The 17016-nt window shown below is 36.5% G+C and overlaps 2 protein-coding genes across 2 annotated transcripts; one reads left to right on the forward strand and one right to left on the reverse strand.

The window, feature by feature from the left end:
• Window positions 1-3156: 3156 nt before the first annotated feature.
• On the reverse strand, window positions 3157-7063 carry LOC133334573 (copper homeostasis protein cutC homolog). Its single transcript, XM_061542889.1, has 2 exons — window positions 7040-7063; window positions 3157-3990 (listed from the first exon to the last, which is right to left on the reverse strand). The coding sequence occupies exons 1-2, from the start codon at window positions 7061-7063 to the stop codon at window positions 3163-3165; spliced, it is 852 nt and encodes a 283-aa protein (XP_061398873.1). The 3' UTR covers window positions 3157-3162.
• Window positions 7064-10237: 3174 nt separating this feature from the next.
• Window positions 10238-14716, forward strand: LOC133334583 (heterogeneous nuclear ribonucleoprotein F-like). Its single transcript, XM_061542900.1, has 6 exons — window positions 10238-10658; window positions 10729-10860; window positions 11627-11771; window positions 12267-12406; window positions 13704-14308; window positions 14375-14716. The coding sequence occupies exons 1-6, from the start codon at window positions 10238-10240 to the stop codon at window positions 14714-14716; spliced, it is 1785 nt and encodes a 594-aa protein (XP_061398884.1).
• The last annotated feature ends 2300 nt before the right edge of the window (window positions 14717-17016 follow it).

A 17016-nucleotide genomic window follows, 5' to 3' on the forward strand; every position in this document is an offset into this window, starting at 1 on the left:
ATGCTGACTGCAAGAATGAATACACAGCATATGCATCTCAATGAAAGATGAAGGGTGTGAATGACAGGTATGTGTGTGTTAGCACACACAAATTCATACGTATGTATGCGACCGACGCTAAAATTTTGGCGTGCAAATACACACACACGTACATATATACATGGTCACCGCTAGTTTTTGCGTACTCGCAAACACACATACCCCATAATGAAAATTTTCCATTCACACATTTTGCGTTTTACCTGAAACAAAAAAATGAAAATTTAATGTTCATTGTTTTTTGGTTAATTATGATGTGTATGCTTACCTGTATTGCGCTGCAATGCCTCCACATAACATTCCCATTGAACCTCGTGGCCACCAGGAACTTGAGGGCTGGTCGGTCAGCCATCCATTTTCATGACCATCCTCCAGGTAGTTTTTTTATTGCAGAAGTCATGCACATCACCATATCCATTGAAATCAATGGATATGGGAAATGCAACACTGCGTGAGCGTAATAGGTTTGGATGTAGCATAAAACAGACATAAATAAATGTCGGAAAATTGTGCGAAAAATGAAAAGGAGGGAAAATCATGCTTGGGTTTCGGCCATATAAAAGGAGCGAATGAAAGAAAAATCGCCATAGTTATTTGTGTCCACTTAAAATCCAATTGGATTTTTCCCAAAAATAAAAAAACAATATCAACAAAAAAAAATCTAATTGGAAATAAAAAAAAAATATATTTTTTTCTTCAACGTTTATTGTGGTGTTGTGTGACAAACATATGTTGTGCGTATGCAAAAATGTAAGCATGTTGTTTAATGTGTTTGTTTTTTGTCGCTTCAATGTCCTGTTTTTTTTTTTTGTGTTTCATTAAAGTTAAACGCCAATAAAAATCTGCACACCGCCGAAGAAACTGACCCCTCCCAAATATCTGCGTGGAGGAGGTCAGATGAAAATTTTGAAGAATATTCGGAAGAATTTTTGAAGACGTTGTGAAGACAGCTGGGAAACAGCCATAAAACAGCCTTGAAAAGTTGCCAAAATCCTGCCAATAATCCCCTTTAAGTCCGTATGGAAGGGAAGAAAAATCCTGGTGATCCTTGATGATTTGCTCTGTCGCTGGTAATAAACCCCTACAATAAAGAAACCAGAAAAGAATATATTTAATCGTTGGAAACCAGGTAAAACAATATTAATATAACACATACCGATTGATGATAATGCTGGAATAATGAAAGTGCCAGTTCCCTATGCAAATCAAAAAAACCTGAAATGAGATAAAAAAAAAAACGTTAATATAAATTTTACAAAAAATAAGACACAAAAACTATAAAAAAGACAAAAAAATATAATTAAAACAATAATATATGTTAGTATAAGTTGTGAATGTTAGTAGTTAGTTTAGAATTAAGAATTTAAATGATTATATTTTTGTGAGGATTTTTAACCCCTTTTAATTACTGGTGAGCTAGATTACCACATTTCTACGTGGAGCAAGAATTTAGTAATTTTGCGGACGCAATTTAACCGCATACGTCACCACTAATAGAGCTCTCTTAGGTAGGTGTAGTTGTCCAAAGTGGCCTAAATTGGCAGTGTAAAATGCCCTATGTAGAGTAATGGTAATCGACGAATTGATTCACACTGAGAGAAAAGGAGTTAGGAGTTCATGAATTGACATAATTTTTTCATGTTTTGTGTTAGATTAAGGTCCAAAAAAATGTCAATAAATGATTTTTATGTTTGATTTTATGTTATTAGAAATTATGTTGTGTTAATTTTTCTTTGTGAGAGAGGGAATTAGGTGTAAGTTTTCGTGAGGTAAGTGTGTGTGGAATTTGGAGCCCTTTTAAATATAAGATTTCGTCAATTGGACTAAAGGGTCAAGGATGGGCGGGCATAGTGGAGGAGCACTAAACCAAGCTCCTTCGTCATAGGTGTATGTTGTGTTTGTTTATGTTTTTGTGTTTTGTATGATCCAAAAATTTCTAGTTGTTCGTTCCCTAGGGTTGATGGTGGCAAGGGTTGAGAACTCCCCTGATCGAAAAGTGTTCCCAACTGAGCTAGTGCGAACCCCGCCATAACGCCGCATTAGGTCAAGAACGTAACAAAACATATAATATTCCTATCAAATAAGTATATACTTTCTGAGATATGGATCACCAAAATACCGCGCGATCCTTCTGAAAAACAATATGGGTATGAATTAATAGCGGCTGGGACACAAGTTACAAAAATGTAACTACAGCTACGCGACAGAATCTCCTTTTAATTAGAATAGAATTTGTGGGTAGCCGGCCTTCGGCCGGGGATTTAGGACTTTCTACTATGGTCAGATGCCTACTCTGGCTACGCGACAGAATCTCCTTTTAATTAGAATAGTGTTTGGGGGAAGCCGGGCTTCGTCCGGGGTTGTACGCTATTCTCCTATGGACAGATGGCAACACCGGCTATGCGACAGAACCTCCTTTTAATTAGAATTGAGTATGTGGGTAGCCGGCCTTCGGCCGGGGATTTAAGACTTTCTCAGATGGCTACTCTGGCTATGCGACAGAATTTTCTCTTAATAAACATTGTATCACAATGCCTTTACTCTTTAATACACATATTTAACCTTTAAAATGATAGCCATACTGCCTTGACCAATATTACACATGGAAGGGACTTACCGAAATTTGGAAACCCATTTCTCAGAAAGTATGGACATATTTGATATGAATATAAAGGTTTTGTAATCAGGGCTTCAAATGCTTTGAAATGATACCCATATTGCCTTAGTGAATTTTAAAAAAATATGAGAAAATACAACGGTCCCAACGGAACTTTGAAGGCCCATATCTCCGGAAATACAGATTTCCGCAAGAAAAAAAGTATACTGCTGTAATCAGAGCCCCAAGGACTACATGTGGTAAACATTTCAAAACGATCCGAGAGGGGGCCCTAAACTAGACTGAAGCGGAAAAAATGTCCGCAATTTTTTTTAAGAATTAATTTTTTGAATTTCCTGGGATGTGATTTATGTTTTAAAAATATTAAATTGAATAAATTCCTCAGAATAATTCTTGTTTTTATTTTTCCTTAAAATTTTTTAAGAGAAATTTTGCCCACCATTGCTCTCAATCAATTTTGTTCCGTACACCATTGGAATTATCGCACATCAATATGTCGCTTGTCTTTATTTCTCTGCCATCGCCTTAGCAATGGCAATCATTTTTCGTACAGTATTTTTATCACAAATATCATAGGGCAGAGTGTCTTGTTTGCCCATACTGACATCACATTCCATTTTGTTCGTGGAATTACCATCTGTTGTATCGGATACATCCACACATGCTGATACTTTTGCGGAACCATGAAATTCGCTGCACTTGGTTGCCGTTAAGATTTCTTCCAAATTCGTTATATTTATACCAGCACCGGGCATTATAATTATATCTCTATGATGCCGTGCTATCAACTGGGCTAGATTATCAACACCTTCGATGGCATTTTGACGAAAACCACTACTTAATATCCGTTGAAATCCCAGCTCGATAATTGTCTTTGTGGTTTCGTGCATTTTCGCCGGATCTGTAATATCAAACGCCCGATGGAATGTCATTGGTAGACTTTTAGCCTTCTCCAATACCTGTTGACATTGTTCGATGTTAACTTCTCGTGATGCTGTCAGCGATCCGAATACAAAACCATCGGCACCATTTTCTTGTAATAGTTCCATATCATGTAGTAATGCCGACATTTCATAGTCTGTATATATGAAATCATTACCACGACGTGGCCTCAGCATGCAAAAAATCGGTATTGTTAGGGGAAGACTTTTTAGTGTTTTTAAAACTCCCACTGATGGAGTTAGGCCACCTTCACTAAGGGCTGAGCAAAGTTCAATACGCGTTGCTCCACCTTCCATGGCAGCAATTGCGGATGCAATAGAGTCCACACATACCTCTAGTTTGATGTCATGATTGGGACTCATTTCTTGATTTGTTATACTTTTGATTTTGTTCTTTGTATTAATTACAAATTTTTAATTGAATTTATTAGCTTGGCTGCCGGTGTTTTGTTTGTTTTTGTTAGAAAAAATAATGCTTCTTCTTGTTTTCTTGAAGCAAAGGTGGCATTCAAAGGTAACGGTTATCAAAATTAGGTGAATGAATGAAATAAACAATGCTTCTTCTTATTCGTGACACATGATTGATAGCAGGCCTTAAATTTAATTAATTGCTATGGCTATATTTACACTGCACTAGACATTTTCGACTATTAGTAAAAATTAATTGATTCTTGGTCTGGAACAGATCAAAAAATAATTGTACAATGGTTGCAAGTGTTTTTGAACAGTCACAAAAAATTAAGTAATCAAAATTGATTTTTAAAAAATGTGTTAATCTTGGGCACAAATATATTTACACTTAACCACACTGAACAAGACATTTTAGACTAGTACTTGAAAATTTGGGTTGCATATAAAACTACGTACAGAAATAGGTCGGCCCATGGTACAATTATTTCAGGCAGGCCATATCAATGTATAAATTTAATTGTTTTCATACTGTGGCTTGTTATGTCAAATGTGTGACTGTGTAATGTTTTGAGAAATATAACAAAATATATTGGGAAATCGATTTGTTTTAAGATGAATTTTACAACATTTGTATGTTTGCTTTTCCACAGGCAAATTTTTATTTGGCAAATACTGAGTTTGTAGGCGAGAGGGGTGCGAGGAAGAAAAACAAAAATTTGCCTGTTCAGAATTTGTCGTACACGCAAATTCTGCTTTGCTCTGTTCGTTGAAAACAATTTTGTTGACATTTCCTTTTGAACCTATTCGCTTTACTGACACACAGCCGGCTTTTGTTTACAAACCTGTTGCTTTAATTTGTGCAAGTGAAATTTAATTTTTAATTTTTGCAATATATATAATAAAATATATAAAAAAATAAATAAAATATTTTAAAAAATCTTTAAAATGCAAACACTTTTGACTTTTATTTTCTTTCTTTTGTATTTTGATTCGCAAGCGAAAATTTCAAAAGAGAAAACAAAAAATTTGCCAAATAAAAATCTGCCTGTGGAAAAGCAGACTAAGAATAAATGTATGATTTGTGAATGAATCAACATGTAAACCATGCATTTCGTCAATGTAAATGTTGTTGTTGTCATTTGGTCTGTTCCAGGACTTGCAAGAATGTACAATTTTTTACTACGATAACAATTTTTCAATTTGGATATCGGAAAAAACAGTCGGTCGAACGATTTGAAATGAATAATAAGTAGAGCTAGAGGCCCTGATTCCAATGATATATGTTTTTCTGTCGGAAGCCCTGGTATCTGATATGTATATTAGCATCCAAAGTACATTTTGGGCCAATGTATTTTCTTTTCGTTTTGAGGTGTTTTAGGTATGCGGTATATGACATAAAATACAAAATGTGTATATATTATAAGGAGATCCAAAAATGTATAAATTTATGTTATATGGATCTAAGCCCCATCAAATTTATGGGAATCGTTGCTTTAAACGGAAACCCATTAAAACACATGGTCCCAATGGAATTTTGGAGGCACATAACAGTGGAAGCATTGACTTTAGCAAAAAATTATAATGGTACAACATTTAAAATGATTAGCGGCCGGACAATAAACTAGTCTTATTCTGAATGCACGTAATGAAAAAAAAAAATATTTTTTGATGCTCAGAAGTGTAAATCTAAAAGGAGCAGCCATTCAGCTATTTTAAAAGAGTAAGTCTCTCATCGCTTCTAGAAGTAGAAAAAGCCACATGAATTATAGCCACTTTGGTTATTTTAAAAGAATACCTTATTTTTTTTTGGAAGAGCTATAGCTATATTAGAAGGCCTTCAGCTTCTTAAATAAAGACACTCATTTCTTTTAGAAGAATACATTAAGCTCTTCTATGAGAAGTCTTTCAGCTCTTCTATGGGACAACCTTCAGCTCTTCTATGGGAAGACCTTCAGCTCTTCTATGGGAAGACCTTCAGCACTTCTATGGGAAGACCTTCAGCTCTTCTATTAGAAGACCTTCAGCTCTTCTATGAGAAGACCTCCAGCTCTTCTATAAGAAGACTTTCGGCTCATCTTTGAAAAGTCAATGAAGGGTTGTCAAAATAAAAAAAATAGTCATATGTTAGCATGAGGTTACCTCATTTGTTGTATCATGCCCATAAGGTAGAGATGTATAATTATACCATGTTTTATGCCATTTTCAATGTGTTACATGGCAATTGTTCAATTATTACATGTACGAAAATATTTCATTTTCAAATAAATATAATTTATTTGTTTGTTTACATTTTTCTGTCAAATGACGTTGACACTAGTATAACTTACAAAAACAAATTTCCATGTAGTTGTTGTATGTACAACAACTCTTGCTGTTACCTTCTATTATTATAACACACCCAAAAATATTTGTTTTCAATTTGAAATGACAAGAAAAATACAATAATAGAAATGTTTTTGCATTCTTTTCCTTTCCTTTAAGTTTTCATTTTTGCATTTGGCAACAGTTAAATATAAAAGCAAACAACTTGTGAAAACAGTTGCAAATTTTGGAACATTGTGAGAGAGTTGTATTTTTCGTACAAAAACTGCGTTGCATCTCATTAGCATCATAATTTAAAATAAACCCTGCCGCACGAAGGGTTATATTTGTATGATACACCATGGTAAATTCAGCCTGAATAAGAAAATAAACCCTGATTGAGCCTTTAATCATGATTAGATGTTATGTGTAAATTCGCCTTAATAACCTTAAAGGGCTAAGCAGAATGCTAGCGTTAAGCCATCCGTCGCGTTATGTGTTATCGAAAATACAACAACCACAAGGAAACGATAACACAAACGCTCGAAATTGATGTGCGCTGCGCTTCGGAGTTAAATATATTTTAACTTTTTGTGTACGTTAACGCGATAACAAAAAACGCCCAACGCGAACATTCTGTTTAGCCCTTAATTTATTTTCAGGATTTTGTAAATCCACAACCTATAAATTGCGTATGTAAATGCGCTATTAAACAAGTCTTCAAACTTACAGTGTTGTATTTTACATTGAACATTCTTCTAACGGTTACTTGCCATCAATGATTACCATTTGATGTACCAGCTATCAAATACTTGGCTAATTACCTAATACTCGTACAACCCTATACCCAGCTTTGAGTTCTTCACCGTCTGTCAAACTACTTCAACGCATTCAATCGTGTCGTCGTGTAGCCTGCAATTTTCGTCGGGTGAAGTGGAAAAATTGTATATTCTTCAAAAAATCTAGTAAAAAAAAACTAACGCCGGTTAAACAAGTCCGGGAAATTTCGTTTTACAAAAAGGTAAGCAAGGTTTTGTTTTTAAGGAAATATTTTTATTTTCCTTTGTGTTTAAACAATAATAATTATACAAAAAGAAAGTAGTGCCGTAGAAAGAAAAGAAAAAAAAAATTGTGTACTTGGTGGTGGTGTCGCGAAAAATGTGAAAAGAAACAAGGCCACTCACTTTTTTTCTTCGACACCTTATGAAGAAAAAGCAAAATGGCGGCGTCCATCGGCTTGGGGGTTTTAGCGTGCTTGATGTGTGCTGTTTATTCTTTTGTTAGTTTCCAGAATGTAATGCTTAAGTAAACATAATAGTTTGTTTTGTAATTAATTAATATTTCTGTTTTAGTTTTAAAGGTTTTTGTTCAATTACTGCTAGCTTTCATCTTGGTTACAAAGTGATTTGCCGGTTTCTTTTGGCAACATGACGCCTGCAGAGAAAAAAATGTTGTTTGAATGTGTGTGTGCGTGGTTTTTTTTCAAGACTTGTACAGACATGAATTTTTGTCACAGCCGCCATACTGTTGTTTGCCTGGACAAACCCGGCTGGATAGTAGCATAACATGTTGGTTGTATATTAGCTGAGGTAGAATAAAATTTTTGGCATGATTGCCTGCCTGCAGAAGTAGGAAACTCCAAACCAAAACCCCTTGCAGATTTTCTTAAAATAGAAATCGGCTTACGTTGTGGTAGTGTTTTACAAAATGTATACTGGAAAAAGATGATATAAATAGATGTTCCATAAAGTTCTTTAAGTGGTGCGAAATATATCTTTGTTATTGTTGTAGTATGAAGTCAGTATACAGTAGAAAGTCGGATAGCGAGATTGCAGATTTTATATCGTGCTCTGTTCTTCAAAAGGGCATGTATATTTTTTAGATTTTTTATTTTTATTTTACCATATATTGTTGATCTGTCCATAGTATATTGAACTTGTGAGCAATATTCTGTTTTGTGCATAATTTGTTGTGGAAATGATTTGGAAGTTTTTAACATGGTTGCATCCTCGTAAACAAACGTTTAATTTAAAAAAAATTTACTTTCGAAAATTTATAACATTTATATCAACCCACCACCATCGCCAAAATCAAGGGTGTTTTTATGTGTATCCCAAGGTGTAGAGGTACAGCACTTTAAAACTAGTTTTTTTAGCACCTGCCTTTTTTTAGAAAATGTTGAAATCAAGCACAAAGGAAAAGGTTTGAAGTTTTTGCCACACATAAGTAACGAGTTGTGTGCTGTTAGCCTCAATATAAATAAATCCTAAATCCCTGACCGAAGGCTGTCTTTTTGTAAGTTGTCCGACTTTTCTATCTCTCCATAGGAGTTTAAAAACACAACCGTAAGCCGACTATTAAAAAGAAAATAGAAATTGAAAGTTTTTTCGCCTTAGCCGACTTTTCGATCTCTCCATAATAAATAGCCTCGAATCCCGGACAAAGACATGTTATTACAACGAGCCTTGACTGTATATATTGATGTAATTAGCATTTCCAGTCCCGGTCCTGTATTCAACTTGTTCCAAACAATACATATACTACTCGAAAACACATTTGCATTTTTTCTCCTACCTATTTCCATTAATTTCCATGAACTAAGAGACAATTGAATCCAAAAGTGCCACTTCAGTAAATAAAGAGTAAACAAGGAGATATATTTCCTATAACTGTTTCTTCGGAATAAAGCTATTGATTAACGAAAGAAATCATCGGTCAACGGGTGCCGGGTACTATTGTATGGTTAAGGTTGAGCCCAATTCCGACCACCATGTTCAAATCGCCCTCGGAAACAAAAGCTATCTGCGATAAGTTGAAAAGTAGGAATAAGATTCTCAAATCACTTGCCGGCAGCAGCAAATAAGGAAACCTTGTTCACCTTCTTCAAAGCTGTTACCAGTGTGGCCTGAGAATACTAATGCTACACAGACGAAGATCTTTCCCTTACGTCAGCATAGCAATATGCTTTTGAAGCAGTCTCTTCTTGTGTGCCTCAGGAACAATCATCTTGAATGAATACAGATTGAATGTCGTCCTCGAAGCTAAACCCCAAATCAAATCTAGACTTAAATCACCTGTCCATTGGAGAAAGTCTTAAATGCCGGCCGAAGCTTGGCTATTTAGAAATAAATTTGATTTCTTTATTTCTCCTTAGGTGACCGAATTTAAATTCTAGACCAAACTCGGGCTTTATATAACGGCATTAGAAAGGAAATTATGTCCGCATTTAGAAATAACGCAGTCAAACGTAGGGTTATTTTGATCCATCACGTGTTGCCAAAGCAAGATTTCGTAACTCGTTTATAAAGAATCATTTCAGGTTCATTTATAAAGTCTCTTCAAGTTCGTCTATAAAGACACCCTACAGTTCGTATATAAAGACTCCCCTTCAGCTCGTCTATAAAGACTCCCCTTAGCTCGTCTATAAAGACTCCCCTTCAGCTCGTCTATAAGACTCCCCTTCAGCTCGTCTATAAATACTCCATTCAGCTCGTCTAAAAAGACTCCCTTCAGCTCGTCTGTAAAGACTACTTTCAGCTCGTCTAAAAAGACTCCATTCAGCTTGTCATAAGGACTCACTTCAGCTCGTCCATAAGGACTCACTTCAGCTCGTCCACAAAAACTCACTTCAGCTCGTCCATAAGGACTCATTTCAGCTCGTCCATAAGGACTCACTTCAGCTCGTCCATAAGGACTCACTTCAGCTCGTCCATAAGGACTCACTTCAGCTCGTCTATAAGGACTCACTTCAGCTCGTCTATAAAGATTCCCTTCAGCTCGTCTACAAAGTCTACTTTCACCTCAAATTCTTCTATTATTTTGGATTACTTTAATAATCATTTTTCTTTCTTTTGTTCTTTTTCAGCTACATTCTTCAATTGAAAAAAAACTCCCTACTCGTTCTCCCTTTTTTTAAATCAAAACAAATATGTCTAACGATCACGATAATCAAAATGATGATAGCCAAAACTATGACGATAGTCAATGTGATGGCGGTTCCCAGGAAGAGGAGGAGAATGGCTCACAAAATGATCAAGATCAAGATGATGATGTAAATAATGAGGAAAATGATGACAACAATGGTGACGGCGGTGATGACAACAACGGCGGAGAAGATGGACCAAAATATGTACGTTTACGTGGTCTTCCATGGTCGGCAACACACAAAGAAATCTTAGATTTCCTAAAGGATGTTACGGTGGTTGGTGGCGCCGAGGGTATTCACTTGATAACAAGCCGCTGGGATGGTAAAAATACCGGTGAGGCTTACGTAGAAGTTGAAACTCAACAAGATGTTAATGCAGCATTGAAATTGAACAATGCCTCAATGGGTCATCGTTATATTGAAGGTAAGTATTACCATAGGAAAATTGAAGGGATTTCATTTTAATGTTTTTTGTTATATTTATTTGTCTTCAGTTTTCAATGCCGAAGCCTCTGAGGCCAAGGAAGCCATGCGTAAAACCACCAATCATGGCAACTCATTTGTTGTAAAGCTTCGTGGCCTACCATACTCTGTAACCGAACAACAAATTGAGGAATTCTTCAGCGGTAAGTTTGGCAAACATTAATTTTGTTTCTCGATTGCATTTTGTAGCTCGTGTTTTGATTTGTTTTCTTACTTGATTTATTTGATTTCCTAATTTAAAATTTGAGTATTAGAATATAAAAAATAAGAATGCATGTTACCTTTTTGTAAGTACTGTTTCCAAACAACAAATAATCTTTAGCAAAATCACACAATGTAATACAAAAAAAGCAATGCTCTGGGCAAAGTGTTTAAAAAAAAAGATCTCCATAACCATGCCAGAAAATACATTTACCCGCCTTCTTAGGAAATGGGAGCCACAATGAATGAATGAATATATGGTGGTGGTGGTGGGAACATTTTGCTGTATCCATCCCTAAATATCTTTAAGAGCAAACTCAAATCATTGAAAAAGGGGTCTTTGCCCATAAAAAAAAACTAGAAAAAATCGTAAATTTGTAATAACTAAAACAAAATATTCCTAACAATATTTCTTAATTATTTTTTTTTTGTTGGCAATTTTAGTTGTTGTGTTGTATACTCTCTTTAAGAATTTGCAACTTTTGATATTCATTCAGGTCTTACACAGCCATGTTGTTGTTGTTAGGACTGTGAATTGAAAAATCAAATTAAGAACGTAAACAAATATATCTTTCTTTTTATCAATTTTAAGTGAAACATTTATTCTCTCACCAAAAATACCATATTATCAAAACAAAACAAACAAAAAATGTTGGTTTAAGTTTTTGTTGTTATTATTCTTGTGTTATTATTATTACCATTGGGCAGGGTTGGAAATCAAGGCGGATCGGGAGGGCATTGTATTCGTTGTGGACAGACGGGGTCGTGCTACAGGGGAAGCATTTGTTCAGTTTGAAAGCCAGGATGATACTGAACAAGCCTTGGGACATAATCGGGAAAAAATTGGGCACAGGTGGGTTCCTCTTACTCTCTACATAACTAAAAAATACAAATATATAAAATATTAATAAAATAAATACAATAATAAAAATACAACAAGTTTTGATTTTAAAACTTGTACTTTATTACCTTACTAATCATTTTCTAGATATAAAAAATAAAACTGGTTTTACAATTTAAAATTTTGCAAAACGAAGGCGCTTGAGCAAAATTTCATTTTCCTAGTTTTTATTTCCATTTTATTTTTCTTTCTCTCCTAGATTGGGTTATAAATTCTGTAACTCTTCAAGAGTTCTTGGAATTGTTAACAATTTCGAACACCTATTTTTTTTAATATTTTATATCAAAAGAAACAAATACCAGAAATGTTTTTTTTTTTTTCAAAGTCATCGTTAAAAGTCTCGTCGCCTCAATGCAAATGGATTTCGTCGTATTATTTTCATCATATATTTTGATAATATTTGTTTTTCTAATATTTCTTTTTTTATTATTGTTCTCCCTCCTTTAGGTATATTGAGATATTCCGCAGTTCTATTGCTGAATTGAAACGTACTGTAAGCGGCAATGGCCGTATGGCACCATATGATTTAAAGGATCGTGGCAGCAATCGTGGTGGTAATAACGATTTTGGCGGCAATAATCGCAATCGTAAGTATCATTTAAAAGGGTATTTGAATTGTTTTTTATTGTAGATATCGGCATGAACTAAAAGAATCCTCTCAACTCCATATATAAATACTCCCTGCTTAAGGTCGAACCACTCCCTTAAGCTCGTCCATTAGCTCGTCTATAAAGACTACTTCCAGCTCGCCTATAAACTCCCTCTATAGCTCATCTATAAAGACTCCCTCCAGGTGGTCTATAAAAATTCCCTCCAGCCCGTCTATATATTTTCCCTCCAGCTGATTTATAAAGACATTCTTCAGCTCGTCTATAAAGACTCCCTCCGGATTGTCTATAAAGACTCCCTCCGGATTGTCTATAAAGACTCCCTCCAACTCGTCTATAAAGACACCCTCCAGTAGGTCTCCAAAAATTTCTCCAACTCATCTATAAACACTCTCTCCAACTCGTCTATAAAGTCTCTCCAACTCTTCTATAAACACTCCCTCCATCTCGTCTATAAAGACTCGCCCATCTCGTCTATAAAGACTCGCCCATCTCGTCTATAAAGACTCGCCCATCTCGTCTATAAAGACTCGCCCATCTCGTCTATAAAGACTCGCCCATCTCGACTATAAAGACTCCATCCAGCTCGTTTATAAAAACTCCCTCCAACTCGTCTATAAAGACTCTCTCCAACTCGTCTATAAAGACTCTCCAACTCTTCTATAAAGACTCCTCTAGTTCGTGTATAAACTTTCCCTCCATCTCGTCTATAAAGACTCCCTCCAGCTCGTCTATAAAGACTCCCTCCAGCACGTCTATAAAGACTCCCTCCAGCACGTCTATAAAGACTCCCTCCAGCTCGTCTACAAAGACTCCCTCTGTCTCGTCTATAAAGACTCATCCAGCTCGTCTATAGGCTCCATCCAGGTGGTCTATACAGACTCTCTCCAGCTCGTCTATAGACTCCATCCAGCTCCATCCAGGTGGTCTATACAGACTTCCTCTAGTTCGTCTATAAACTTTCCCTCCATCTCGTCTATAAAGACTCTCTCTAGCTCGTCCATAAAGACTCCCTCTGGCTCGTCTATAAAGTCTCCCTCCAGCTCGTCTATAAAGACTCCCTATGAAGACTCGTATATAAAGAGATCGTCTTGAAGAGTTACTCCATCTTATATATAAATACTCGCCTCGTCTATAAAAGATTCCCGGATTCAGCTTGCCTATAAGAGACTCCCTGTTTCAGCTCCTCTCTCAAGACTTGCTTCAGCTCATCTATAAAGACTTTTTAAAGCAATTTATTGACAATTTTCTAACGCTTTTCCCGTCTTATATTTAGGTGGTGGTTGGGGTAATGGTGGCGGCTTTGGATCCGGCGCCAATAATACCCTCGGCTTTAATAATTTACCAAACTTCGGCAATAATGGCAATTTCGGAAATAATGGTAATTTTGGTAATTTCGGAAATAATGGCAACTTTGGAAATGGAGGAGGTGGTGGTGGCGGCCGCAACTTTGGTAATTTCGGTAACAGCGGCAATTTCGGCAACAGCGGTAATTTCGGTAACAGCGGAAACTTTGGCAACAACGGCAATTTTGGAAACAATGGCAATTTCGGCAATAACTCCGGCGGTGGTGGTGGCGGCGGTAGTGGCTTCAACCGTTTCGGTGGTAATAACGATTTTGGCGATTTCAATAACTTTGGCAATAATCGCGGCGGCGGTGGTGGCCCCAACAATAACGGTGGCAATTTTGGTAATTTTGGCAACTTTGGAAATTTCGGAGGCGGTAACAATGGCGGTAGCGGCGGTTTTGGCAGTGGCAATAATATGGGAGGTGGTGGCGGTGGAAACTTTGGTCCCATTGGTGGTGGCCGCGGTGATGATTTGTATGTGGTACATATGCGCGGTTTACCATTCAGTTCATATGAAAATGATGTCTTCAAGGTGAGTTCCACAATATATGCCCAACAAGTTGTCCAATTTAACACTTTTTGTTCATTTTGCTTGCAGTTCTTTGAACCTTTACGTCCAGCCAATGTCCGTATTATTTACAATGACAAGAATCGCCATAGCGGCACAGCCGAAGCATGCTTTGAAAGCTATGAAGATGCCCAGCGTGCAATGAAACGTGATCGCCAGCAAATGGGTTCCCGCTATATTGAATTGTTCTTCAATGGCAAGAAGAACTCTGGTGGCGGCGGTGGTATGGGTGGTAGTGGCGGCGGTATGGGTGGCGGTATTGGTGGCAACAGTTATAGTGGCCCCCCAATTGGTAATAACTACAGTTCGGGTGGTAGCATTGGTGTCGGTGGTGGTGGTGGCAGTAACAATTTCTTCCAAAGACGCATCTAAAGAGATAAGCATCTTACTTTTTATATAACTCCATAAATACCAATACGCCACCAGCCACCACGTTCGTCGCCTCCTTCTCGCCGTACAGCGTACACACTGAATCGAGTGTGTAGCTTCTTGAAGAGGAGGCCATAAACAGAGAGAAGGGTGTGGCCATAGATCTTAAAGTTTTAATAAGATTCCTTGTATTTTATTTTGTTTTATAAATGACATTATTCATTCTCTTTGACCCCTCCTAACTTTCCCCTTTCATACGTAATTAAGTCCTTTCTCCTTTAACGCCTATACAGTGCTATCATTTTGATGATCCTCCCTGATCTAACTTAATTTTTAATTTAAGCTTAGTTTTTTTTTGACTATAATGAAAATTAGCTTCCTTTTTATTTAGTTTTTGTTTTTATATAAAAAAAAAACAACAGAAGCCAGATCCATCTTCTTTTGGAAACACTGTATAATTCCTATTGGAAACTAGAACAAGAAAATTATAAGAACAACAAAAACACAACACTACTAATTTTATTTATATCAATGATTTTTTAGTATTTCTCTATAAATTAAGATTATAAAAAGGCAAACAAAAAATCCCCCACAAACACATGTATATTGAAATATACTGTACACCAGAAATGGAAAAAAAAGATCAGAACATGTTTTCCCTAGTAAAAAAGAAACGAAGAGTGTGTAGTGATTTATAATGAAATCCATGTTGGATTTTTTTTTTGGGAAAACAATGATCTATAACAACAATTATACAACTATAAGAATTTTAACGTATTTCGAAAATAAAAAAACAAACAACAACAAATCCTAGAAACAAATGATTTTTTTATTTCTAAAATGTTTATAGACGAGCGAAGGGAGTCTTTATAGAGGAGCTAAAGCAGGGAGTCTTTATAGACGAGCTGAAGCAGGGAGTCCTTCTAGACGAGCTAAATGGAGTCTTTAAGACGAGCCTGAAGGGAGTCTTTATAGGTGGGAGACTTTATAGACGAGCTGGAGGTAGTCTTTATAGACAAGCTGACGGAAGTCTTTATAGACGAGCTGAAGCAGGGAGTCTTTATTGACGAGCTGAAGCAAGGATTCTTTTTTTAGACGGCTGAAGCAGTGAGTCATTTTACAGACGAGCTGAAGCAGGGAGTCTTTATAGACGAGCTGAAGCAGGGAGTCTTTATAGACGAGCTGAAGCAAGGAGTCTTTATAGACGAGCTGAAGGGGAGCCTTAATAGTCGAGCTGAAGGGATCTTTATAGACGAGCTGAAGGGAATATTTATAGACGAGCTGAAGGGGAGCCTTAATAGTCGAGCTGAAGGGGTCTTTATAGACGACATGATGGGAGTTTTTATAGACGACCTGAATGGAGTCTTTATAGACGACATGAAGAGCCGAAGGGAGTTTTCTCTTTGTATCGGATCTGCACCCTAGATAGTTGGTTCTTTCTTGTCTTGGCAATATCCTTGCCAACTTCTTCCGGCGGTGATGCTTGTGAGGAAGTGGAGGAAAAATCAGACCCATCCTTCTGCTGTTCGCTCTTGTTTCTCTGGTTCCCCCTGGCCAGTTCCTGCCTCTGTATCATATATAGCTGCTTCGTCAGCTTTAACAATGTCCTTGCTCACTACTACTTAGTAGAGTATGGAGGGCTTATATTCGCTTTCCGATTGGGAATTTTAGTCGAAGTCCCAGCATTTTTAAGAAGTTTGGTTTGATATTGTTCTTCCCCGGAGGTTCTTAGACCTCGGGCAGTGGCCTTGTAGCGATATCATCGACCACATATGCCAAGACAGCCATATCTGTAGGAGATATTTGCTCATGGTCGCAGCTCGTTGGCAGATCATCGACACCCGCCGGTATTGAGTTATTTATTTCCTTTTTTGTTTAAAAAAACATCCGAAGTAAAAACGAAGTTCCTATAGACGAACCTTTCTGGTTATTAACCGCGGATTCTGCATAACTCAGCGACATCTATACATGAGTATTTATAAATTTTTCGGTCACTTGAAAATGTCTGTACATTGTCCCTGCTAGATATAGTTTTCGTAAGCTCGGTTATAAACCACTTGTGTCATATTTGTGAAAATGTTTTCGAGGGGATTTTTTTTTTTTGGTCGGAACTTCGAATGGAACTGGGGCGAAAGAACAGTTTTATTTAAAAAAAATTATATAATTGCAGGAAAACTTATGTCGTCTATTGTAGTGTGCTGACTACATATTACAGTTGGAGAATCAACCTTTCACATTGCGAATCTATGAATGTCAGAATTCTTAGATTCACATTTGGTTTTGGATAAATAAAATTAACATAA

The sequence above is a fragment of the Musca vetustissima genome, unplaced genomic scaffold (genome assembly GCF_032173495.1).
Source record: "Musca vetustissima isolate MV318-11 ecotype Yass unplaced genomic scaffold, APGP_CSIRO_Mvet_v1 utg19218, whole genome shotgun sequence".
Taxonomy (NCBI): domain Eukaryota; kingdom Metazoa; phylum Arthropoda; class Insecta; order Diptera; family Muscidae; genus Musca; species Musca vetustissima.